A 25,247-nucleotide genomic window follows, 5' to 3' on the forward strand; every position below is an offset into this window, starting at 1 on the left:
TATTATCATAATTATTTATGTTGTCATTTAACTTACTTAACATTATTATTATCATGATTTATTTATTCATTTACTTATTTAATTATTTATTTTTAGCAAACTATTTACTTTTTTAAAATATTTTTTCCTCATTAATATTAATGTTATTTAACTTCCTTGTCAACGTTATCATTTTTTTTTTCTTGAACATTACTAGAAGCAATATTTTTCTCATTATTTATTTATGTAGTTATCAACCTTCTCGATCAACATTATTATTATTATTATTATGTATTTCTCTCCTCTTCCTGCTTCTCCTCTGACACACCTGCACAGTCTTTGAGTTATTTAAATTTAAATATCTTTCATACACAAAACAACTAAAACTCTGAGCCATGTTTGAACCATAACGTCTGTTTTATACGTTGTGTCTTAATGTCTTTTCTCTAGTTTGTCACCTGTTTGCGTCACACTGACAACATTTCTTGTTGTCACTTGATTTTCCTACAGTAAGCAGAGCTGCAGCAGTCAGTCGACTGACAGAAAATCATTTTTAATAATGGATGAATCATAAAAAATATCAAACCTTTGAAGGTCCCCGTTTCTACAACAGCAGCATTTTCTGCTTTTTTCTTCGTTTTGCATTTTAGGTTCATTTTTTGGGAGTTTGTGACTGTGGACAGTAAGTGTAGCAGGAAACTTCACATAGTTTTCTGATGCGTTTCAGACTAAACGATTAATAAAGAAAGTAAGCAGCAGATTAGACGACTGTTAACTGTCTCTCTCTATGACGACTTCTCTCAACGATAAACACTTCTGATGTAAAACAACCAGTTGTTGTCTGACTTGACTTTATCTCGAGTCTTATTCGCAGACTACTTCAGAGGGTGTTGAGCTCAGCTGGGCTCTGCTGTCTGGGTTCAGTGTCCGCCCTCACAGCAGTGAGCACCACAGAGCAGACAGACAGACCCCCGTGGCTCTAATGCCAAGCTGTCTCACTGCGTCTTCACTCTCCTCTTCCACTGGCTTCATCTGTTCATTGTGTGAGAGACAAACGCTACGAGAGAGACAGTTTAAAGAAGAGCAGATGATTAACTGTCTGCATGAAACACAAACAGCTGGTTTAAGGTTGTTTTAGAGACGCAAAACCAGAGTTACGTATTATTATGGTTTTGTCAGCAAAATAAAACTACTGTCTCCATAAACGTATTCTAAGATATGCCGGCGTGGACGGACTTCTGAACTGGACACAGACCCAGGGCTCTCTGGGTGAGAGCCTCGGTTACTCTGTTGGGTAGTCACAACCAGATGCAAAACGACCAAAAAGAGACGCCTGAAAGTCAAGTTACAGATTTTAATGTGGTTTGGTTTTTGGTAGAAGCTTCTTCTCCCGATTCTTTTTGTAATAAAGCAACGGGAGTCACAGGCAGCTTGTGTCCAACAGACAGATTACCTGCGTATCGATGAGAAGATTAGATCTGACAGATTTAATCCAGTTTGTATTAAAAACTGAAATAAAGTGGAACCACGAAGGATCCGAGTGTGGAGCAGAAAATGAGCTTTCAACGACTCGTCTACGTGACGGCTGCTGATGATGAAACATCTTCAGACTCGACAGCAGCAATAAAAAAAAGAGGAATATGGGTCATTTAAAATTAGCTTCACACAACAAATGTTTTCACAAGATGTGTTTACAGTTAAATCATCAACAGTAACTTCAGGCTCTTCATGTCGACGGGACATTCTGCTTATTGTTAACACATCAGGATAGAATGATGATGGGACGTTAATATCTTCTATTGCTAAATATAGACGTGAGAAGTTTAAACAAAACATGGAGGATGAAGTGGACCTCGAGTTCAGAGATGAAAACACAAGTCGATCGATCAACAGACGGAGAATTAAACGACCAACTCAAACAGTCATTTTCAGGCTAAAATGGCAAATATTTAGTTCCAGCTTCTCATTAAATGAATATGTTCAGATTTTCTCTCTCTGCTATGACAGTAAACTTAATATTTGGGGTTTCAAAAATATCGACCATTAATGTATTATGGGAAAATAAAAACACTTGCAAAGTAAAACCAAACATCTACAGATTGTTACCAGCTGACAGAGACACAGCCTCCATGTTTGATTATGATTCTGCTCAACTTGAGTCGTATGCATTTCTGTAAATTGAGAATTGATTGTTTGTACATTCAATTTCATTCTACCTCCCGTTTCTCTCTCGCGGAGGGTTTTAACATATATCCTCCGTGAGAAAGAGAAATGGAAGTTATAATGAAATATAAAGATTAAAGGAGGACTTTGGAGGACATTTATATGAGAAGACACGAAGGTATAAACTCAGAACTCTATTGACAGTTTTAACTGTGCTAAAGGTTCAGAATCGGCTTCATGTTGGAGGAAATGTGGAGAGACTGGAGATCTTTGGAAAGTTATAAAAGAGTCACGAACATCCGATGGATCCTGTGTTGTTTTTAAAACTTTAAAAAGTAAGGAGAAAAGACCAAAGATATATAAACGCTATATCGAACAGTAATCAGGATCATGATTTTGGCCTCCCACAGTTAAACGAACTTGATTGACTACGATGTTGACGTATAAAATGCTCCACTCAGCTGCGTTTCAAGCGCTTCCTAAAGTAACAGCCGGCCACCAGGGGGCGATCCAGATGTTTAGGATCCAGATGTTTAAGAGCCGTAAAGCCACATATGCAACAAGGTGTGAAAAACGTTCCTGAATGTTCTGGAGTAGAAGACTGATGAACTCTATATTACTTGTTTGGCCAGTCGACACAAAATTGCCAAAAAAATTCAAATTTTGAAATCTTATTTTGATACAAATATTTAGTTAATTATCATGAATGCAGCAAGTTAAGTTTATTTATATATCAAATAGAGACAAGCTGAGAAAACGATGCGACTATCTCATGCAAGTCTGCATTATAAAATGTTTAAATTTAATTATTCATATTTTCAGTGATTAATGAAGTCATACTGCAGGCTGTCAAAAAAGGCACAAAAACATGTCACTTTACATATAAACAGACTTATAATACTTGTATTTCTTACATTATTATTCTGCTGTATGAGAGTCTACTTTAACTTTAGTATTAAAGGAACATGTTTCATTTTGTTGTTTTTAGGATTCCTTGCAGCTTCATTCTTTGTTAAAATGACTAAATTAAGTCAGAGTTACAGCTGAGTTTGTGCTAAAGAGATAATAATACTATTAATGTTGAGTGCAGAGAGTTTAAAAAAGGACAAAATACAAAGATTGATGCTTAAAATAGAGCAGAATAAAGCCCCAAGAAAAGAAAACAACATTTCCAACAGCAGCCTCGTTAACTGGTCTCACTGGGTCTCACTGCTCCCGGAACAGTTCAGTGGGACTCACCTGCTGTTTCTCCAGGGGCTCCTTGCTGATGGCGGAGACCTTGGGCGCAGGTGCACGCTCGCACGTGCACCCCTCCAGCAGGTATATCCCGGAGGGCCTCGCGCTCTGGTCGTTCTCGAAGTAGAAGAGCACGTTCTGGTGGAGGGCGAAGAACTTCTCGGTCCAGCGGCTGTTCTCCGTGGTCTTCTTGCTCAGGAAGCCGCGCTTGGAGCCCTCTTTACGCGCGACCACCGACAGATAGAGCGCGTGGCCCTCGTTGTACCGCACGCCCTTCTGCATTTTAATCTTTTTTTGTGTCGGTGCTTCAACTTCAAACGGTAACCCGAGGCATCACATCACATCTCCCGGGAGGTTTCACGAGAACTAATCCGGGTTTAGCATGGTGGGAAAAGTTGGAGAGTCCGCGGCGCGTGGCGCACATCACCTTCGCGAGCTCCCCGCACACGTTACACGGGGGCTTTCCACGTCACGCAGAGCCACGGGAGACACCTCACGACGCCTCCATGCTCCCAACTTTATCTCAGGAGTGTTGCCGTTACGAGCGTTCCGTCGCGCGCTGCAGCGCAGAAAACCGAAATAGACGCAAAGAGAACAGACGGTGAAAACAGAATCACGACGGAGATCAGCGGTAATCGGCTTTGACACCAACTTAAAGAGACAGATCGCTGCAGCCCGTCCGTCGCGCGCTGCCGTCTGCCTGGCTTGCGCCTGGCAAGGAGGAGCGCACACGCGCCCGGGAACGCCCTTCACAGCGCAGGTGCGCATGGAGCGCGTGACTGCGTGCCAAAAGTTTAGGGGTGATTTCACAGTAGCTCTGCTTTTTTAAAAACTTGTACACACAGCAGCTGCCCTTTCAAAGTACATACTGATGTACAAATACCTTAAAACATTTAGGATCATCAACGTCTTTGTGCGTTACTTTCCCTCTGAAATCAACAAATTCATTTTTATAATTGATATTTAAAATAACATAAATATTGTTTTTAACCAACTATTATTTTAGACAAATGATGGTGCTGTTGCAGACATGTTTTCTCACACACACACACACACACACACACACACACACACACACACACACACACACATGAAAGGTGGACAGAAGCAGAAGTTTCTATTTCTGTAAACTGGTGATATGCTTCAGAGAGAAACTGTCATCCAGCCTGAACGCACAAACAGATGTTGTCGTGCTTTAGTAGATAGAGTGTGTGTGTGTGTGTGTGTGTGTGTGTGTGTGTGTGTGTGTGTGTGTGTGTATTTGTGTGTTTTTAAGCTAAGCTGCCACAGAGTTGGCCTTTCACTTGTGTTCACTGTGCATGATGTGGGGGGAGAATGGGGGGGGGGGGGGGTATTACACACACAAGCACACACATTGAGGTTGTGGACATCGTGTAACAGATAACACATGAATCACACCATCAAAAGACACAATGTCACACACAGAAGATTCCAATCTGTTCTTAGTATCAGTTTACTGATGAAGTCTCTGCAGTGACTACGTACATTTACTCTAAAAAACAAGATGTTATGGCCAAAAACCAAGATGGCGAGAGTCAAAAACCAAGATGGAATATATAATGTAAGAATAGTCACAGATTTAATACTTTAACTACATTTTACCGTACCGTACCGTCCCTTACCGTACACCGCACGGTAAGGGACCGCACGCCAACTCCTGTAACCCACCTTCATCCTGAGACGCTTCTGCACGCGCTCAGGCCAAAGGAAGCAGGTTGAGGGAAAGACGTGGCGCGAAAGACCAGAAGATCAGGTCTGTTTGGATGTATGATCAGTTTTTTTTTTTTTATATTTGGTGTTTTTCCTTATAAAAAAAGACCGAACATGATGATTCAACTATCAGAATTGTTTTGATGTCTTATGTTGCACAGTTTCGTAGGTAAACAGGAGACTATAAAGTCTTGGGGAGCGATCACATTAACCACTGAGGAAGATTAACCTCATCCTGTCGCGTCTCATCGCTTCCAAAGCTTTAAAGACCATATCTGATGTCCACGGGCAAACAGTGGGAACGCTGACAAATGAAAAAGTCTCACTGCAGCTTAATATCATCAGCGGAGCTGCAGAGAGAAACAATCCCTCCGAGGTTAAAGGAGAGGTCGAGGGCACTGCTGCTCAGTTTCAACTGGTTTTCAGGCTGAAGGGGAAACGGCTCAGTTTGACAATCTGTTCGCTCACAAAGCAGAAGTGCTAGAAGTCGTACTCAGATACTGAAGGAACATTCTCAGTCCCAACTCGTTAGTGTTCCTACGCTTCAAACTATGACGCTCTAGGTTCCCCTCTAGCTTCAGTTGTGGACGCGTCAGTGATGGAGTGTCAGTTTTTTACTTGTTTTATGCTTTGAGTGTCTTTTCAAAATAAACGTCCTCGTCTTCAAAGGAAGTTCGGTTTACCTACTTACTTACTTAGTTAGATTTAGGAAAAGAGCGCAAAAAAAGAGAAGATAAACTACCAAACAAAAATGCAAAACAACCACAAAGAGATGCAAAGCAACCAAAAATAGACAATACGACTACAGACAGATGCAACTCAACCAAAAAGAAACGCAAAACTACCACAGAGAGATGCAAAACACCAAAAAGAGACACTAAACGACGACAAAGACATGCAAAGCAACCAAAAAGAGACGCTAAACAACTACAAAGAGATGCTTAATGACTACAAAGAGACACTAAACTATTACAAAGAGACATTAAACTACTACAAAGAGACGCAAAAGCAAACAAAAAATGCTGATAAATGACTCCAAAGAGATGCAAAATGACCAAAAATAGATGCAAAGCAACCAGAAACAGACACAAAACTACCAGAGAGAGAGAGAGAGATGTAAATCAAAACAATGCAAAAACAAGAATATGTCTCTTTGAAGCTGTGGCTCTTGTTAGTGGGGGTGGGGGCCCTTTCTGTGTCCAGGGGCCCATCTTCCCATAGTGTGGCTGGTCTTGCGGTGGGAACATAAGGGGCTTTAATAACAGCACTCTCATCTGTACATATAGCCAGCAGAGGATTATGGAGGATTACTATCACTGTGTGTCTGCCACGATGACCGCTGCACATAAACCACCAAACATCATCCAAACATCGGATCACATCCACATCCTTTATAATGTTTTACTGTCTGACAGTTTATTCGATTCATCTTCTGCTGCACACTTTTCACAAGCTGCTGCATCATTTCTGGTGTTTTTATTTCTTTAAGTGTCACAGCGCATCGCTGTCCTTTAGTCGAGTCGCCTGCATCTATAGTTTTATGATTTACCTTTGTTCTACATAACAGATTAATCACAGAGATGCAAAACAACCAAAGAGAGACAATACGACTCCAAAGAAAGTCGTATTGTTTGTATGTATGTATGTATATATATATAAATAAATGTATATATAGCGCAAGGTAAAGAGGTGAAAACATTCTAAATATAGCGTTCACTTAAACTGATATAGATTATTGTATCTCAGCAGAACGTTACTTTGTGTACAGTACTCTACTAGTAAACCACTGACTGTGGAGAAGAACCTCATACAAACACTTCTAAACATCACTACTGTCCCTTTAATGCTTAGACGAATCCATGAGAATGTTACATTAAATGTACTGCATGTTTCTGCATTAATACTTAAATAAATAAAGGGTTTAATGTTGTGTTCATGTGTTTAAAGACACAGTGACTCTCATGGGGAAACTCTTCTCTCTTTTGCAGCTATAAATCATCTCCAAAATAAAAAATAAAAGTGTGTTCTCTCCCTAAGAGGGCAATCAGGCAGGTGGTTAGTCATGAAGGCTAAACATACAGCCCCGTGGGTGTCTCCTGTTTCCAGCTGAGAGTCCTTGTTCACTGCGCTGGTTTCCATCAGAGCAGCAGAGGATCGTGTGCTGCTTTTCATTTGTTACTGATTCTACGCCATCAGAGAGGGAAACAAATGAGCTGTGAATATGTAACAAAACAGGATGTAAGATATCATAACGTCGGTCTCTTCTGGTCCAACTTCACCCAGACGAACCTTTACACACCTGGGCAACAGGTGGCTCTGAAACGACTAAAATAAATATTAAAATAATAATATTATAACAGATTAAACTACCAGCAAAATCTAAAGTCATTTAAATGAGTTCTGCTTTTACCAGCTGCAACATTAACGTGAATGCATCAATAATTATAATCCAGTAATATAATATACATTATTTAGCATGATGAGCACTTTACTTTTGGTACAATAAAGAACTTTCATTTAGTGTTGGTTTTGGCGCCCCCTGTGGACAAAAGCGGGAGTGTTTCTGAGCACCAGAGTCCCTTTAAAAATGATTTTACTGCATCACAAAAACATCAGACTTAACAAATTGATCTGAATGTAAAGTTTGAATAGAAATATTTATTTCTATATTTTCTCTATTACTGTTTAATCAAAATTGTAACTAACAGATGCTTTTCAACAACCTTTCACTCTGTCAAACTTGTTAATTCTAATGTTGTTTGTCTTGCATTTGAGCTACTTTGCCAATAATAATAATAAAAAATATATATATAAAAAATGTAATTAAAATGTAATTAAAAAATGTTAATAAATATCTCATCCTGCCCCTTTTAATTTAATTCAGATAAACACACACTAACCAGTAAAAAACACTCAAATTCTGTAATTTTTACAGTATCTCGCCGTTATTTTTTTATTTTCTAAAGTCTAATTTGTTCCACCTCAGGTTTAGTCACTTATTATCGTTCAAACACACCGAGTCGCCTGTTTATTAGGGACCCCTGTCTGAAACTAAAGGTTACGTTACAGGTGTGATATAATGAGATATTGCTCGATGCTGACACCTGGTGGTGGTTTCATGAACTGCATCGTGAAGTCAGTGTTTCTATGGCTACAGGTCTGGACAATTAACAGCTGGGTTAGTGATGTCTGGGCAGAAGACACTAAGAACACTGTTGTTGGTTTTTTGTTTTTTTTAAATCATGCAGGATTTTGTAAATCACGACGCCAGTTTGCTTTAACTGCTGCAGTTAAACAAGAACTCTAAATATCCTCACGATCTGATGTTAAAGCAACAAACTGTTTCTCTTTCATCTCTTTCTTTAATGTCTGTATTCTTATTTATTTCATCAATCAATCACATTCTCCTATATGTTGATATCACAATAATTAAATCTCATGCAGAGTATATGCACAGGATCTTGCTCGCTCACACACACACACACACACACAGTTCTTCAACATGTGCCGTCATCCGGCCTCCTTGATGGTTGTCATGGAGATGTCATTGGCAAGGTGGACAAAACAGTTTTCCTTTCAGTGTAACTAAGAGAAGAAGAAGAAGAAGAAGAAGAAGAAGTGCTTGGAGGCTGGATCTCACAATTAAAAGAAGAAGGCCTTTCAGTGAATCAGAGGAGAGGAGTGAGACGCTCTGCGGCGCCAGGTTGCTATAGTGCTTCACCTTCATCGCTCTCATCTCCGTCAACCTTTCCCTGCTCTGCCTCTCTGTGACTCTGCAGAGCTGCTGCTGCTGTGATGGATTAACCATTTCTTACACCTGCCTGGCGATAAGCTTCGGACACTTTGTCTGAGGAGCAAACACGAGCGGAGAAACCTTGAGTGCTGCTGCAGCTCCTCTGACTTCCTGTCTCTCGCACACACATCGAGTCAGCGCTGCCTGGTCTGCAACATACATGTCTGCAGGGGAGGACTCATCCTGATTGAAGGTTGTTGGTAAGTAGTGCACACACACACACAAACACACACACAGACACACACACACACACACACACACACACACAGCAAAACATTTATCATCAACTAAACTTCATCTTTTGTCAGAATCCGGTTGGTAATAGCTTTAGTTGCAGCATTTTATCTATTCGAGATTGTGTTGCACAGCTCGGACGTGTGCACCACCAACACACACACACACACACACACACACACACACACACACACACACACAGAGTGATGTTAGAGGGCTCTTATAGAGGATGAGTGTTGAGCTAAGCCTGTTCAGGTGAAGTGGAGTCTTTCTATTCTCAATCTGCGGGCAGGATGGAAACCAAACACTGGACAATAGGAGCAGCACATTGTGTGTGGACGACATCTGTAAGTATTAACACTCTGATTTTGACGGGAAACCACTAAGGGAAAAGTGCAGACTTTAAGCTTCAATGTGAGGGTGTTAACACCCACATCAGGTGAGCAGAGTAGAAAACGCAGCTCTTTTTATACATGTAGAACCTCTATTGTATGGGAGCTAAACAAGGTACGGCTGGATGTGTGTCGTTGTTACTTAATGCACACAGAGCTGTAACAGAAGGATGTGGAGCTGATTCCAGGGGTGACGTTTGCTGTCTGTCGTTTCGAACAATGACGACCAAAGAAATTTCAACAAAAATCAGAATGAATGTACTTTATTTGGGTATTTATGCCTCCTCCTGCTGCTCCATGACATTTAAGAAGAACATAGTGTGTTTTGTACTTCGCTATAAGCTTCGCTATATGACAGCTGTATTTATTTTGCAGGTTAAGATACAATAAATATGTGAGATGCTGTTTGCATGTTAATGCAGCAATGATTATTCAATTGTGTAATATTTTATGAGAGGCCATTTTGCCTGAGTAGTGTGTACTTTTACTTTATACTTTGCTGATAAAACTTGTGTTGTTTTTTTAAATTATTTGTAGAATTACTAGTTTCACTTAAAAGGGAGACAACACAGACAAAAACATTTTTATTTATAAAAGCGTCGGCTAAATGACTGTAATGTAACTGAATACTTTTTGCACCAAAGTCAATCAGCTGTTTGGTTTAAGTGAGAATGCACGTGAATGACACCACAGAAGAAGAAAGAAAGATGGCTACTTGGAAAGGTGATAGACAAACATGTTTACAGATGGTCGGGCCGTGCCAGCAGCTCTGTGAGGTTACACCTGATGTGCTTTGAGCTAAATGCTAACATCAGCACACTAACATGTGGTTGTTGAGCAGGTATAATGTTTTCCATGTTCACCATCTTAGTTTGGCCTGTTAGCATGCTAACAGTTGCTAATTAGCAGTAAACACAAAGTGCAGCTTGTGCAGGTTTTTGGTCATTAAGCAGAGAACATTCTTACCTCATGATGGTAATTTGGGGTCACACAACTTAATACAATTCATCCCGAGGACAACATGAGGTCTCTGATGCACCATTAATAACTGTCCAGGCAAGATTCACATTTAGGTTGATTTCATTTTCCAGTTCAAAACAAACACATGCTGCTTCTCTCCTTCCTGGTGCATCACCTGACACGCCTGCTACCTTTATGCCATTCACCCAACAAGTGCTCCATCTGGTGCTTAGCGCCCCTAGTGTCTACACAAATAAATACAAAATAATAATCAAATAATCTAACTAATGAAACAGCTCCAACAGTCGTCAAGACTTTTCCCTAAAAAACTACAAATGCCAACCTGCTGGTGGCGCTAGAGGAAACGATTCATCCTCTGAGGATCATGAATGTCTGTACAAACTGTTTTAATAATCCATGTAGTACATGTTGAGATATACTGTGTTTCACTGGCCACGTGGAAACGTTGACCATCAAGACAAAAATACACAACTGGTGGAAGAAGTATTCAGATAGTTTGAAATACTTCACTACAAGAGACCTGCATTCAAAACCTGATGAAAAGTATTGTTCAGCTAAATGTTGCTAAAAGTAGTGATTGATCAGTAAAGTGTTTTACTATTCAATCTGTTTCTGGATTAATATTCCTGCTGCATTAATGTGTATGTTGCATGTTAACTCCTTTATATCCTGAAATGGAAATACTCAAGTAAAGTACAAGTACCATGAATTTGTCAAGTAAGAATACCAAACCTGTAGAGTTCTGTAACAAAGTGTTTTAATGACTCAATAATTGATCCGTGCAACAGTGATGGAAAGACCAAAGTGAAAGACGAATAAGAAAAGAGCAGCATGACTAAATGCACACCTCCTCCATCTCATCTGTCAAACATGGAGCATGCAGGTGGTGTTTTGTCTTCGACACACGTGTGGCTGCCAGAAGAAGAAAGAGCCCGGTTGTTTTTAGTGATGAAGCAGAAGAAGAGGAAGGAGACAGAAAACATTTGCATATTTACTGGGATGCAATCAAGAAATGAAGATTTCCATGTTGTGTTGGTTCTGTGGACTAAAGTGGTAGTGTCTCTGAGCACCAGAGTCCCTTTAGAGAAGCTCTCATTTTACTGCAGCAGGGTCTGACAGTCTGCCCCTCTCAGTCCTGGTTCTCCCGTGCCTCCCTTCCCTCCAGCGGGTCCAGCAATACGTCCTGGGCCTCCAGCAGCGTGGTGTCGGTGTTGACTCCCAGAGTGGAGAAGCTCTGCTCGAGGAGGAGGAGGAGGAGGAGGAGGAGGAGGAGACGGAGACGACGCTGCTGCTGCCGGGAGCTGAGCTCTCCTCCTCCCTCCGGAGATCCGACTGCAGGTCCAAGGCTGCAGGTGAAGCCGGATCTGGGTCTGTCCACGGTGGACCGGTTTCTGCTGGAGGATCGGGGTCCGTCCACGGTGGACCGGTCTCTGCTGGAGGATCTGGATCCGTTCTGATGTGATTTTAAATCACACACTGCAGAATCCTGACATGCAGCAGATGATGCATTTAAACACCTCGCTGCCATTTTTACCTAAATAATATTTAAAAGTGTTTTGTTGAATTGATTCACTCAAACATTAAAATCGATGTATTTTAATGTCATGGTCCGTGACTCATACGGGAAAATAAACGTTATGTTACCGTCTGAGACATCGCCGCCTTATCTGGTCCAATAGAGAGAAGCAAGGACAAACAGCACAAAGGCTGATAGAAAGCGTCTCTGCCTCTGCTGGTGCTGGAGGACGAGCTCATGAAAAGGAGCTGTTGAATGGATCCTATATGCAAGAACAAATAAAGGACATTACATGTTCTGCTTTTCACACATACCAGTAATCATTTTAACATATTTATGGTACAAAACGATGACACAAAGTGCTTCAAAGGAAGCAAGCAAAGAATACATCACATAGAAACATATAAATACAGGAATTAAATTAATAAAAAATACTAATCGAAGCACATAAAAAAATTAAAGAAAATGTCAGAATCCTCAGACGGAATAATGACTCAGATGAAATCAGGGAAGGTGGTGCGATAAACGTACGTTTTAAGTTCAAAAGATGCCACTGAGTCAGTCTGCTCTATGTGCTCCAGCAGAATGTTTCATCTTATTTAAATGATTTATGAATGATCGGAGAAATGTTAAGTAGGCCTGTCACAAGAATTACGTTATCTACTTATGATACGATGTATATGGACATGACCGTCATCATCTTTACTTTGTTGACTTTGGACATGATCTTGAATATTCATAAAAGGGTCCATTATATTATCATTATAGCAGTGGCATAAAATGGTCTTAAAATGACAACATTGGTGTTTATCGCAATTACTTTTGGAAGGATTTATATCGTCCGACAAAAGTAGTTATCATGACATGCAAGTAATTGAAAGAACCTTAAAATCTATTACATCACATCTTTGAGGCTGAAGTAAAACAGATGAGGAATCCAACAAGAATCAAATGATGAACGATAAACATAATAAAAGTGGGAGTTCGCTGTTGTGTCATGTGTTTGACCTGAGAATGCAGTCAGAAGTTGTGGCTTGTGCTTTAAAAGAGCTTTGCCGCGCTGCATAATTCTCTAAAAGTGTTTTGTTATTTTCCACAGAATCCTGCTCTACTGCATCTCCACAACCCGCCAGCCGGGACCCAGAGCGATGGAGGGAGAAGGCAGTAATCCCGGGGTAGCTATGGACTCAGGTAACCCTTTGCTAAGAGCAGTCTTCCTCCGTCGCCTGCGACTCACGCGGCTGCTCCTGGAGGGAGGCGCCTACATCAACGAGAGCGACGGCCAAGGCCAGACGCCCCTGATGGTGGCCTGCAGGACCCAGCACACCGACGCCCAGAGCGCTAGCCGGGACAAGCTGGTCCAGTTTCTTCTGGAGAAAGGAGCGGACCCCGACATCCAGGACAAGGAGGGACGCTCGGCGCTGATGCACGCCTGCCGGGAGCATGCCGGCCCCGAGGTGGCATCTCTGCTCCTGGCTAGCGGGGCGGACATCGGCCTGGAGGATCAGTCCGGGACGTCCGCGCTGGTCTATGCCGTCATGGCCGGAGACTGGAAAGTTCTAAAGCTGTTGCTCGACACGTGCAAGGCCAAGGGGAAGGAGGTGATCATCATAGCCACCGACAAATTCCCATGTGGGAAACTGCAAGCCAAGCAGTACCTCAGCATGCCTCCCCTTGGTCCTCTTGATCGGACGGACATAACGGCATCAGCAGCTCCCGCATCTCCCTCTGAGATCCAGCTCATCACCTCCCCCCAGTGCACCTCCTCTTCATTATGTCCACCAAAGACTGTCTTCTCCTTTAAAGATGCCCAGTCCAGTGGCATAAGCTCCCATCCCTGTTCCCCGTCCCGGTTTCAAAGGCTCGGACAAGCGGTGCCCAACGGCCTGCAGCAGCCCCTCCTGAGGTTGAACTCTGAGCCCTGGCTAAAGATCCCAGCGTCTCTGCTCAGCCAGCAGCTTCACGCAGCCTCGTCTTCAGAAAACAGCAAAGACCTCAACCAAACTGAGGACCTCGCTCTCAGAATCCCCAAACTGGACGGCACAAATTCAACAAGCGACAGCTTCAAGTGGTATGAAGGAAGATCGGCGAGGGACAAAGGAGCAGAAGTAAAGAATGAATGTGCCAAACACGTGGGACAAAAGATCTCCTTACCAGGTCTCCTGTCGTCCCACTCTGCCTCCCACCCGAACCTCCACTCCGCAAACCTCGGAGCGGATTTGCTCGCCTCCTCTTCCTCCTTCTCTGGTGGCAAAAACCACGGCACTCCGCTCCACAGCATGGCCTCGTCGAGCCTTCACAGCATAATCCAGAGACGCAAACTCGGGGACATCTACAGCTCCGACCCGCAGCTCGCTAGAGACGTCCACAATCTGCCCGAGGAGTCCCAGCAGAGAGCGAGAGACCTAACGGAGGGCAAGAGGCTGGCCCCTTTACGCTGCTCCAGCACACTGGGCTCCAGGGAGTCACTGACGACGTCGGGCCCGAGCAGGAGGGTGCTGTCTGGGCACGAGCGCAGAGGATCTGGAGCCTTCCTGTTGGACCACAACTCCCAGGCCAAGCCTAGATGTCTGCCACCTCTGGCCCTCAACTCCACCAACAACCCCATCCTCAATGTGTACAACCTCAGCTCTGGTGCTGGAGGTGGTTTCTGTGAGAAAGAGTCCGGGATGAGGAGTTTCCTCCCCTCCGCTCCTCCTGGCCACCCCAAAGAGATGACCAGGAGGATGCTGCTGAGGAGACACTCGATGCAGACCGAACAGTTCAAAACCACGGCTTGAAAATTCAAACAGAGTTCAGTGCGTTTTATCTGTGAAATGTTGTGTCATGTGTGAAGTAGTGTCAGTGTGGGGAAATTCTAAAAAGAGGGAAACCAAAGAGGATAGATGAGAAAAACAAAGCATCCTGATCAATGTAGGGACCTTCCTCTGCTTCAGCGTGCCGTGGGTCGTTGTAATGTGGCATCAGTGTGCAGTTTTGTAACACTTCCTTAAACTTGCATTATGATTTTTTGGCCACAGGATGGAGGAGGGGGGGGGGGGGGGGGGGGGGGGGGGCAGCAGAATAAGCTGAAAATATTCACTCACGTTTTAACGCCCTCCAGTGGTACCTTCAAAAGCCACCGTGGACAACCGCAACAAGCACTGCTGACACTTTCAACAATTAATGCCATCAGAATGAATTGAAAGCTGCTCACGTGAAACTTCTACTCATTCAACGTCAAGAGGGCTCGTTTTCACACTCGATTTTTGTTTAAGGAGTCTCAGATATATGTCAGCCACAACGCTTAGAGGCCGATCACACAGAGACGCATCGCAACCAGGCGGCAAACTCTGGTTCTGAAGAGTGAAGTCAAAGCTTCGTGTGTTAAAGCTGCATTCTCTCTAGTGTCCACCAGGGGGCGACTCCTCTGGTTGTATAGAAGTCTATGAGAAAATGACTACTTCTCTCTTGATTTATTACCTCAGTAAACATTGTAAACATGAGTTTATGGTCTCAATCTCTAGTTTCAAGTCTTCTTCAATACAGCATGATGTTCATTTAGTACATTATGGTCCATTTAGAGTCAAACAGACCATAAAGCAGGGGATGCTTTAGGGCGGGGCTACACAGTGATTGACAGGTCTCTACGTCACTCCTCAGTCCAGATATGGTCACGGAAAATAACCAACATGTCGTTCCTACCACATCTACGGCATCAAAACAGGAAGTCAGTGGTAAAGAAGTAAAGCCCGCCTCTTGCTTAATGTTATTGTCTCGGTTAAGTGTGACATTGATGGTTTTGCAGGCAACTCGTTTCTAGCGAGGCGTCTGTGTGATCCGCCTCATACTGCGTAAGAACAGCAAGAAAAATGTTCAATAAAATAATTTATTTCAATAAAAAGCTATCACACCCCATTGTAAAAAGTACATCGCATTAAGTGTCTGTTCTACCATCCATAAAGAAACACACATGCTAAAAACATTAAAATGTTTCCCACATATTTACAAGTTTATAATCGCTGAGAAAGGATTAAAAAAAGATTTAAAAATGAGCATCTTATGCTGAGTCATCGTAACAAGAGCTGTTAAAAACAAACGGGGATTATGTCTTGATTTGTGTTCACTCCACTAAGAGACCATTTCAGAAAACATGAGGCAGAAATAAATACATATTACAGTGTCTATGGCAGGCAACACTCATAATACAAACATCACACGAGAGAGAAAACAGGAAACAACCGCGTCAGTGGTTCACCAGCTCTGACAGACGGGTTTGTGTTTGATCAGCGAAGCTCCGTCCTGCTGTTGTCTGTAAAGGCTCATTTAGTCCGTTGTGTCCCGAGTCGTTCAAGCCTTGCGGTCGTAATCGCTGACCCTCTTCTTGATGTGGTTCAGTTTGGACTTCAGATATTTACACCTGCGCTTCTTCACCTGATAGTCTGGAGACTGGAGTTATGATGGGAGCCAAAGAAAAAGAAAAGAGGCGTGAGGATGAGTTATTCGAGTTGTAAAAGATAACCAGAAGCTGTTACGAGTGCTAAATCTGGACTCAACAAAGATCAAACGTACCTTCTTAATGTTCTTAATCCTGTTGTACTCGTCCAAAGCATCCTGTTAAAGAGTGCATCAACAACTTATGAAATCATGTCGCCAAAATCTCACATTTAACAATATTTTCATTGAAACACATGCTTTATTTTGTCTCTGTCACTATATCTACCTTTACACAGACGTGACGAATAAACAAGAAAATGTTATGCGTCTCGGGCTTTTACTGTGAAAGGTAAGAACGGAAAGAGCGGATCTGGTCGAGGTTGAAAGGAGTAATAAATACAGCTGAGCGGATCGATATGGAAATGCGTTTCATTTTAAAGATCGATTTTAGCGTCAATAAAACGACACATTAAAAAAAAGGTTACGGTAAAGAATAAAACTGTAAAACAGCGTTCACTCCCCGACAGAGAAGCCGTTGATCGTAGTTTGTGTTTCAGTTTATTGTTATTTGCACACAAAAGAAAATGTTTGCACATTTAATTTGCAGTTTTTGTTCTTTTCCTTCAAAAATCTGTCCTGTGTTTAACATGCATGTGACTAAGTAATAAACAGTAGAAAGCAACAAAGTGATGCAAGCTGCTTTTGATCTGAAGAGGTTCTGGCCCGGCGTTACTTGGCATCAGATTGGAACCACAGTTTTGCGGCATCGCCCGCCCCGAGTAATAAAGTCTACCGTCTTTGTTCGGACTGTGAAGCCTCCGTGTTGTTTCATAAATATAGACGCAACTCAACCTGGTTTTTTATGTTTTTATGGATGATGCATTTATTTGTGGTGCAAAAAAGTATGTCACCTATTTGCCCTGTAATGTTCGCTTTCTGTGTGAAAGTACTCATGCAAAATAATGGTAGAAAAAGAAACCTCCCCCAGTGTGTAAAGGGCTTGAAAACAAACATTTGAGGCCACTTTGGGGCAAAAGAACAAGCTCATAAGTCCAATAGTCTCTTTTAGCTCTGTTTTTGGTCTCCACCACCAACATCTGTCTCTTTAGCTGCTAAATGCTCCACTTTGTTCACCAGCTCGTCTCTAACGGAGTCTCTCTTCTGGAAAAACGAGAGTGGTGAGACTTTATTAAATGCTAAAGCTTAAACCTTGGTGATAATTCTCTCTATAATCAACTCCTTTCATGTCACACAAACCCATTTGATCCACTTTATAATGTAAATAAATATTGATTAAAGCTTTAATGCTATGATTTTACATTTAATTCATATGAAGCTACATTCCTGGGTCCTTGCTTCCAGAAACAATCTCTTTGCACGGATACGTATTGTTTATAAACCCTTAAACATGCTTTAAATTAAAACAGAAATATTGGTTATAGTCATACGAGCACATGTGAGTGAGTGAACGTATATGAGACAGTGAATCTCTCACCAGGTACTGGGGGCTGCCCTCCTGCAGGTCATCCAGCTCTCGGTCCACCTCTGACAGACTCTTGTTGAGGGCGTCCAGCTCCGCCTGCAGGTCCTTGTACTCCTGGTGGTCGCGGTCAAACTGACGCTTGTAGTCGTTGCGCTCCGGCTCGTTCGCTATCGGAGGAAATTCACTGAGGCGGAAAACAAGAAGGAAAGAGAGATACAGTGGCGGAGTATCAAATAGTTCAAATTAGCTCACATTAAAATGCTGCTAATACTTTTACTTGAGTACTTTCTCACTGTGGTACTAGTACTTCTACTTAACTAAAGGATCTGAATATGTCTTTAGATTTCTTCCTACCCGTCGAAGTCGTCGTCGTCCAGCTCGTCTCCTGACGAGTTGTAGTCGGTCTCGTAGTCTTGTCCGTCGGCGCGTCGCGGCCGACCAGCTCGTCTCTTCTTGGGCCTCCCGGCCGAGCTGGGAGCGTCTGAGTTGGTGATGTAGGGGGCGGCGTTATGCAGCGGCAGGTCTACCTCTGGAGGCCTGTGGGACAATGAACAGATATCCACATTGTTACATTAATTATACAGAACGAAGCAATAACAATGCACCTGGAATTGTGTTTATCAGGTTTACATGACATAGCAGGAAGTAAAACACGTTGATTCATGACTTCCTGTTTCCATCACGCATACTTTCACTCAGTTTCACTGTTGCAAGAAAAAAGTGATTCATGAGTTTCTTTGCTGAAACTGGCAACGTTAAAAAAAAGAGCTCAGTCCAGAGTCTGAAACACTTCTAGGACCTTTATGGTGCGTCTGTAGACTCTCACTCTCTGCAGGAAAAAAAGAAAACTGCCTGATCCACATTTTTGCTAAATAACAAGTTGCAGCATGTTTCTTTTTTGTTTTTAAAGCAGCCATCTCATGTACTATACATTAATATTATTAAAATACTGCAAGTTTATACGTATAAAAGAAGTGGACGTAGTCATCGTGACATCACCGGTTAGTTTGTGGACTGATGTTTTAAAGCCTGGAGCCCTAAAGGACACGTCTCAGACCTGTCAATCACCGTGTAGCCCCGCCCCTAAAGCATCCCCTGCTTTATGGTCTGTTTGACTCTAAATGGACCATAATGTACTAAATGAACATCATGCTGTATTGAAGAAGACTTAAACTAGAGATTGAGACCATAAACTCATGTTTACAATGTTTACTGAGGTAATAAATCAAGAGAGAAGTAGAGTCACTTTGACTACGTCCACTTCTTAACTACAGTCTATCAGACATCACCTTTGTTTTAATTGGTTATTTGTTTGGTTTATTCAAAATCACAAAACACATTTTACTGTAAAAGGCCAGTTTTTGTCCAAAACTCAAAGATGTTTACTTTACAATGTTAAAAGCATTAAATCCTCATATTTCAGTAGCTGGAAGAAGCAAATGTTTGGCCTTTCTGCTTGAAAAATGACTTCAATAATTAATAAATTATCAAAATATTAAAGTGACGAGGAAACGGACGGATCTTTTATTCTCGTCTTGGCAAAGTGGCATTCACAAAGACCCTCCGACTCTCCACGTTTCCTCCGTCTGCGTAGTTCAATAATGTCGGATGTGACAGACGGAGCTTTGTCCGTGCAGCAAACATCCATAACGCTGAGCTCTCCGTCTGCAGAGCGCTGGCTACACATCACACATCAACACTCACGGAGGCGTGTAGCCGTACGGAGGTCACACATCACACATCAACACTCACGGAGACGTGTAGCCGTACGGAGGTTTGTCGTAGTTGGTGCTCTCGTCGTCCAGGTGACTCCTGGAGCTCCTCAGCTTCTCGGGGAAGTCCGACATCGGGAGCACTTCGGGGCCAACGGACACGTTGTTCACCTTTGGGAGAAAGAAAACATATTAGCACCATAATATTACACAAACACACGACCATTTTATTCATCAAATATTCATTTTAATACTTTTTGAAGCAGAAATGCAGAATATTTGAACGTTCCAGCGACTGGAATGTGAGGATTTGATGCTTCTCTTTGTAATATGATACTAAAATATATATTTCTGGGGATTTTTTGACAAAACAAGACATTTGAAAACTTTAACTTGCACTATAGAACATTTTAAACTATGAAATAACAGCATTTTACAATCATATAGTATTTAACACAACATGTAATTACTGCATTAACACAAAACTAAGAGAGTAAACAAGAACGATCCTGTTACAATAAATGCTGATCTAAGAAAGAAAAACTATATTAATTGTATAACATGCAAGAAAAAAAAATACAAATTCTCTTTTTCTTCCCGCTCGGTTTATTTGATCATCTACCGTCTTTGTTTTATTGTCTCTACTGTTGTTTGAATGTGTTGCACATTGTTTTTGTAAAGCACTTTGAGCTTCATCTCTCGCATGAAAAAGACTCGATAAATAAAGATATATTATTCCATATATTGGAACATGCTGTGTAGTTATTCTTAACAGAAGACTCGATAACGTCCTTAAAGCTTCCTGTGAAGCAGTGAAAGGTTTATAAATGCTCCTTCACTTTGATACAGTTGATGTTCCTCTGGTTATAAAACACAGAATCCAGTAAGATTTGAAACAACCTCCATCAGAACAATGAAACAACGGTCCTCTGGAATCTGCACATTTTGTTCACTTATGCTTTTGTTAGAATCAATTTAATTCCACCGCTGTCACATAAATCTGCATGATTTCTAATATCTGCTGCACTACTTTATACAAAACAAAAGCTGCACTCAAACAATCTGCAGCATAAACTAAACTGTTCATCTGTCGGCAGTTTACCTCCAACAAACTGCTGGAACTGAACCAACTCTGCAATGATGAAACCTGCAGAGACTCGTCCCGCTTCACCTCCACAACAACATGTGGGAGCTGCAGGTCGCTGCAGTGTCGCCGCCTCAGCACTTTCAGACGATTTCCCATGAGCTGCAGGTTCCCAGTGTCGTGTTACTGGTGTGTGTGTGTGTGTGTGTGTGTGTGTGTGTCTGTGTCTGCTAACAGGTGGGCCTTTGTTTCAGAGCACCGGTCCGACCTGTTCTTCCTCTTCACTGCAGCAGAATGTCATCGTGACTTCTTAACTCTGATCAGAGTGACTCAGCTACTCGTCGCTTCATAACTATGATTCACTGTAGAAGGTACATATTCAAATGTTCGACAGTAATAAAGTTTTTTAAATTTTTTTTATTGTCAGCGTGAGACTGAAACTGTCGTCTGTGTAAACGCCACACCTTGAAACCATCAGCTCTTCCCCTCCCCCGCTCATCAACAGGTGACTGCAACCAAACAGGTTGAACCACTTCTGCTGATACAAAACATCCAAACTACTGCTTCTTCATGCCAGACTCCTGAGCTGAGATCACCTCCTATGAGGACGTGATAGCTTCTTTTTAATCTATTTCTAGGGCAGCGAGTGACGAAATCATTCTTAAATAAACTGATCGATCAGTTGATTTAATCTACAGATCGGTAAAAGTGAGTTTCTCCACAAAGAATCACAGAAAAGCACAACTTTAACTCTAGTTTACTAGAGACGTGCTCACCAGTTTATTCTAAATGTGTTATTCAGGATGAAGAAAAAGCATAAAAACGACTAATAGACGACGTATTTTCTGACCTTTTATAGACGACTGACCAAGAAAGTAACATGCAGATGAATCCACGGTGAAAGTATTGTTTATTCTATAAAATTGCCCGTCACAGTTTCCCAGATAATGTCTTCAGATGTTTTGTTTTGTCCAAATCTCAAAAACATATTTAACATAAAAAGCACATTGGAGCAGATGCAACCAGAAAATATTTATCGCGTTTAATATTTTTGCTTTAAAAAGGGTCCAGTTGGAAGCATTTTAGAGAGTCTATAAGCATAAATGAGATATAATATTCATAACTAGAGTAAAATCACCTGAAACTATCAAACCTGAGAGACGTTCGTGTTTTTAATGGCACCTGAAGGCCTCCGTAGTTCTCTACACGCTTGTGAAACTTCTGTAACGTGAGCTGCAGAGTGTTGTTATTATGGTATGGATGACCTGAACGAGGCGAATGTTACCACGGTTTTACCACAGTCGTGGAAAGAGAAGAGTGAGCGGAGGGGTATTCAGTTAGCTGCAATCTGCAACCTCACCACTAGATGGCACTAAATCCTACACACTGGCCCTTTAAATGTGGCTAAACCAATGATTTAAATCCTGTTGAATAATTAACTCACCCACGCCTCCACATCTTGAGGCGGATCCATCTCGCCGATCACCTTCACCTTCTTCCACAAGATGTTGCTTTTGCCGTAGTTTCTGATTTTCTGGCGAGTCTTCAGAGCGAAGACGAGCATGATGATGAGAGCGACGGCGACCAGGAAGCCGAACACCACCGCGATGGCCTGGAAAAGAAGACCAGGGAGTTAGAAAACGCAACAAATCTTTATTTGTACACGTAAAACGAGGAAGTGAAGACGCGCGTTCACCTCCTGTGGCTCCACGACGCAGTAGTGGTAAAGGTACTGGTTGACCAAGACCCCCGAAGTCTGCGGTTGTTGGTACTGAGCGCACAGACCGGCAATCTGGCTTCCGTATGCCGACCCGGACGACTGCGCCGTGGGGTTCACCGCCACCAAGTACACTATGGCGGCTATTAGCATTAGCAGCGCTAGGATGGCGCAGATGATCACGACCGCCAGGTAGAACCTCCGGCTCTCCGACAGGCTCTGGTGGGACACGACGATGATGAAGATGACCAGGCAGGCAATGAACGTGATGGCCGCTATGGCAATGATGAAGCCTTTGCCCTTTCGGGGGTCGTTCTGGTTCCCTCCGAGCCCGCCGTAGCCGTAGCTGTTTCCGGCTCCGTACGCGCCGCCACCATAGCTGCCTCCGTAGCCGCCGCCCCCGAAGCCGCCGCCCCCGAAGCCGCCGCCCCCGAAGCCACCGCCCCCGAAGCCGCCCATGGCTCCCTGAGAGTCCCAGGCCAGCGTGGAGGCGACGCAGGCGAAGATGGCGACGCACATCACGATGCAGATGATGGACATGATCTTGAGGATGCCCGGCGGAGACACCCAGCGGTAAAAATGCTGGAACTCGTCATCCGGGTAGTAGGAGTAGGCCGGCTGGGGAGCGACGTTACTGTAGAGAGAGTCACAGGAAGATACCGGAGTTTCAACATAAGAGCATTAAATCAGCAAGGAATCTTACAAACAAATGAAGACTAATATTAACTGTGGAATTAAAAAAAGACCTTTTTACTAAATATTTCCGTCCACACTAGAACGTAATAAGAACGAGCATCCTCAGTGAGCTTAGTTCTCTTTGGCCGTGTTAACAAATAGTAAACGATAGTAAAGCAACAGCTAATTATTAGTATATTAATACATATTTGACTAAAATTGACTCTTATGTGGACAGACGACAAGGTTAAGTTGCTGCTTAGCATCATTTTACAATATGAGACATGAAAGCCCATGAAAACAGAGGAAAATATCCATTTATCTGTATACATGAAGACAGGGCCTTAAACACCGCTAGTATTTTATTTTGAAAACCTTGGGTCTAAAGTTACGACTAAATATCTAAAAAGTTAAAGACAATCAAGTTGCTCAAATTAGAAATGTGACATTTAGACACCAAGAAGAAATCAGATTAACGAAGTAAAGACGTAGATTATCTTTCTCAATCTGTGAAACAACAAAAAGGAAAAAAACTGAAAATGCTGAATTTAAACCAGATAAATGAATGTTGATGGTTTTTAAAGCAATATAATAATTCAGTAACAGTTAAATCACACTTATATTATATCTTGTCCTTTCTTTGCTTCCATACAGGGTGATTGTTTACATTCAGTCTGTCTTTAACTTGAGCTCTGTGAATATCTGAAGTATATAAAATAAATCATTATATTATATATATATATATATATAATGTTGATTTATTTATATTAATATTAATATATATTAAGAGAGACTCACTATCCAGTATCGGACTCGTAGGGAGGTGGACTCCCATTGGGCCTGGAGGACATGATGGGTCCTCTGGGTGCTGCTCCGTGAAGAAAAGAATCTGCAAGAAGATTTATTTCATCAAAACATATTTAACATCAAGCAGCAACTAATGAATCTTTAGATTATCGATTATGCTGCTGATTATTTTCTGTTTAATATAAAAAATACATTTTTAAAGTCCATATCAACACTGCTAAACTTAAAGATACTCGGTAAGATAAAGCTCACTGTGACATAACATAGAAATGCAGTATTTCCTCATATTTAAGAGGCAGGGCCAAGGACATTTCTGAGGCATTTTTGCTATAAAATTGACTTAAACGATTATTCCATAATAAAAACAATAGCCGACTATTTGTCTGTCGATCAACAAATCGATTTATCGTTTCAGTTTTGTTTAAAATGATCCCGGAGCCATAATAACATGCTGTGCGTCTTAAAACGGCCATTTCCCTCCCAGGTCTGGCGGTGTCAGAGTCTGAAACATGTGAACGAGTTATTTTAACTTTAAAACTACAAAACGTCCTGTTTACTCCAAATAAAGTGACAGCCAACATATTCAAACACTTAGCGGGTTTATTCATAATAATTCCGCACTTTTAAACAGCATTGTTTTTGACAACACAGATGGTGTTGAGGAGATAATTGATTTAAAATCGTCTCCAACAACACACCTGTCTGTGGTCGCTACAGGTAAGAAGTTATCGAAGATTTTATAAAACCACAAGTGTCAGGTGTTAAACCCACAGCCCGAGGAGGATAAACTCACCTGTGTCCCTGTCTCCGTGTCTCCGTGTGTCCCCTGTCTCAGCGTGTCTCTGCTCCGCCTCAAATGTTTCAACTGAAACTGCAGCTGCTGATTAAAAAACACTGTCCAGGCCACACCCAGGTGAGCGCCGCTCTCGGCCCCATGTAGCCCCGCCCCCTCTCACAGGTGTCACCTTCAACGATACCGGAAGTCCTCGTTCAGCCTTCACTGAAATGTCCCGAAACGCCTCAGAGGATGAAAACAACATCGTGTACAGTGTGTGACGTAAGCGAACCATTTTATTTTAAATGACAAAACAATTAATTATATATGGCAGCTATGGAAGCCCATTTCCGCAGCAAAACAAAACAAAAAAATATATAATAAAATAATTAAAATAATTATTATTTTTTGCTGGCGGAAAAAAAGTAAAAAAAAATAAAATTATATTTTTAAAAAACTTTTTTTAAACTTTTTTTCCACCAGCATATAAAAAAAAATGCACCAACACTTTTGGTGCATCCATCTGTAACCATAATACTGACCAGATGTTTCC

At 42.0% G+C, this 25,247-nt stretch overlaps 3 protein-coding genes across 4 annotated transcripts in view; 1 reads left to right on the plus strand and 2 right to left on the minus strand.

Annotated features, from left to right (window-relative positions):
* rasgrf2a (Ras protein-specific guanine nucleotide-releasing factor 2a) overlaps positions 1 to 4,086 on the minus strand; it is a 30,427-nt gene extending 26,341 nt beyond the window's left edge. For both annotated transcript variants that reach the window (XM_076108639.1, XM_076108690.1), the window contains exon 1: positions 3,382 to 4,086. In XM_076108639.1, the coding sequence (XP_075964754.1) occupies positions 3,382 to 3,660 (279 nt within the window). In that variant the 5' untranslated portion in view covers positions 3,661 to 4,086. The remainder of the gene's footprint in view (positions 1 to 3,381) is intronic.
* Positions 4,087 to 13,173: 9,087 nt separating this feature from the next.
* Positions 13,174 to 14,805, plus strand: ankrd34ba (ankyrin repeat domain 34Ba). The gene has a single exon (XM_076094407.1). The coding sequence runs from the start codon at positions 13,174 to 13,176 to the stop codon at positions 14,803 to 14,805; it is 1,632 nt and encodes a 543-aa protein (XP_075950522.1).
* A 1,074-nt stretch (positions 14,806 to 15,879) lies between these two features.
* Positions 15,880 to 23,998, minus strand: oclna (occludin a). Its single transcript, XM_076109083.1, has 8 exons — positions 23,911 to 23,998; positions 22,417 to 23,071; positions 22,165 to 22,332; positions 19,683 to 19,807; positions 18,279 to 18,461; positions 17,937 to 18,108; positions 16,577 to 16,618; positions 15,880 to 16,453 (listed from the first exon to the last, which is right to left on the minus strand). Exons 1-8 carry the CDS (start codon positions 23,961 to 23,963, stop codon positions 16,355 to 16,357), a joined length of 1,497 nt encoding a protein of 498 aa, XP_075965198.1. The 5' UTR covers positions 23,964 to 23,998; the 3' UTR covers positions 15,880 to 16,354.
* Positions 23,999 to 25,247: the final 1,249 nt, after the last annotated feature.

Source organism: Anarhichas minor, unplaced genomic scaffold, assembly GCF_050575085.1.
Source record: "Anarhichas minor isolate MPS153535 unplaced genomic scaffold, ASM5057508v1 ptg000002l, whole genome shotgun sequence".
In the NCBI taxonomy this organism is placed as follows: Eukaryota; Metazoa; Chordata; class Actinopteri; order Perciformes; family Anarhichadidae; genus Anarhichas; species Anarhichas minor.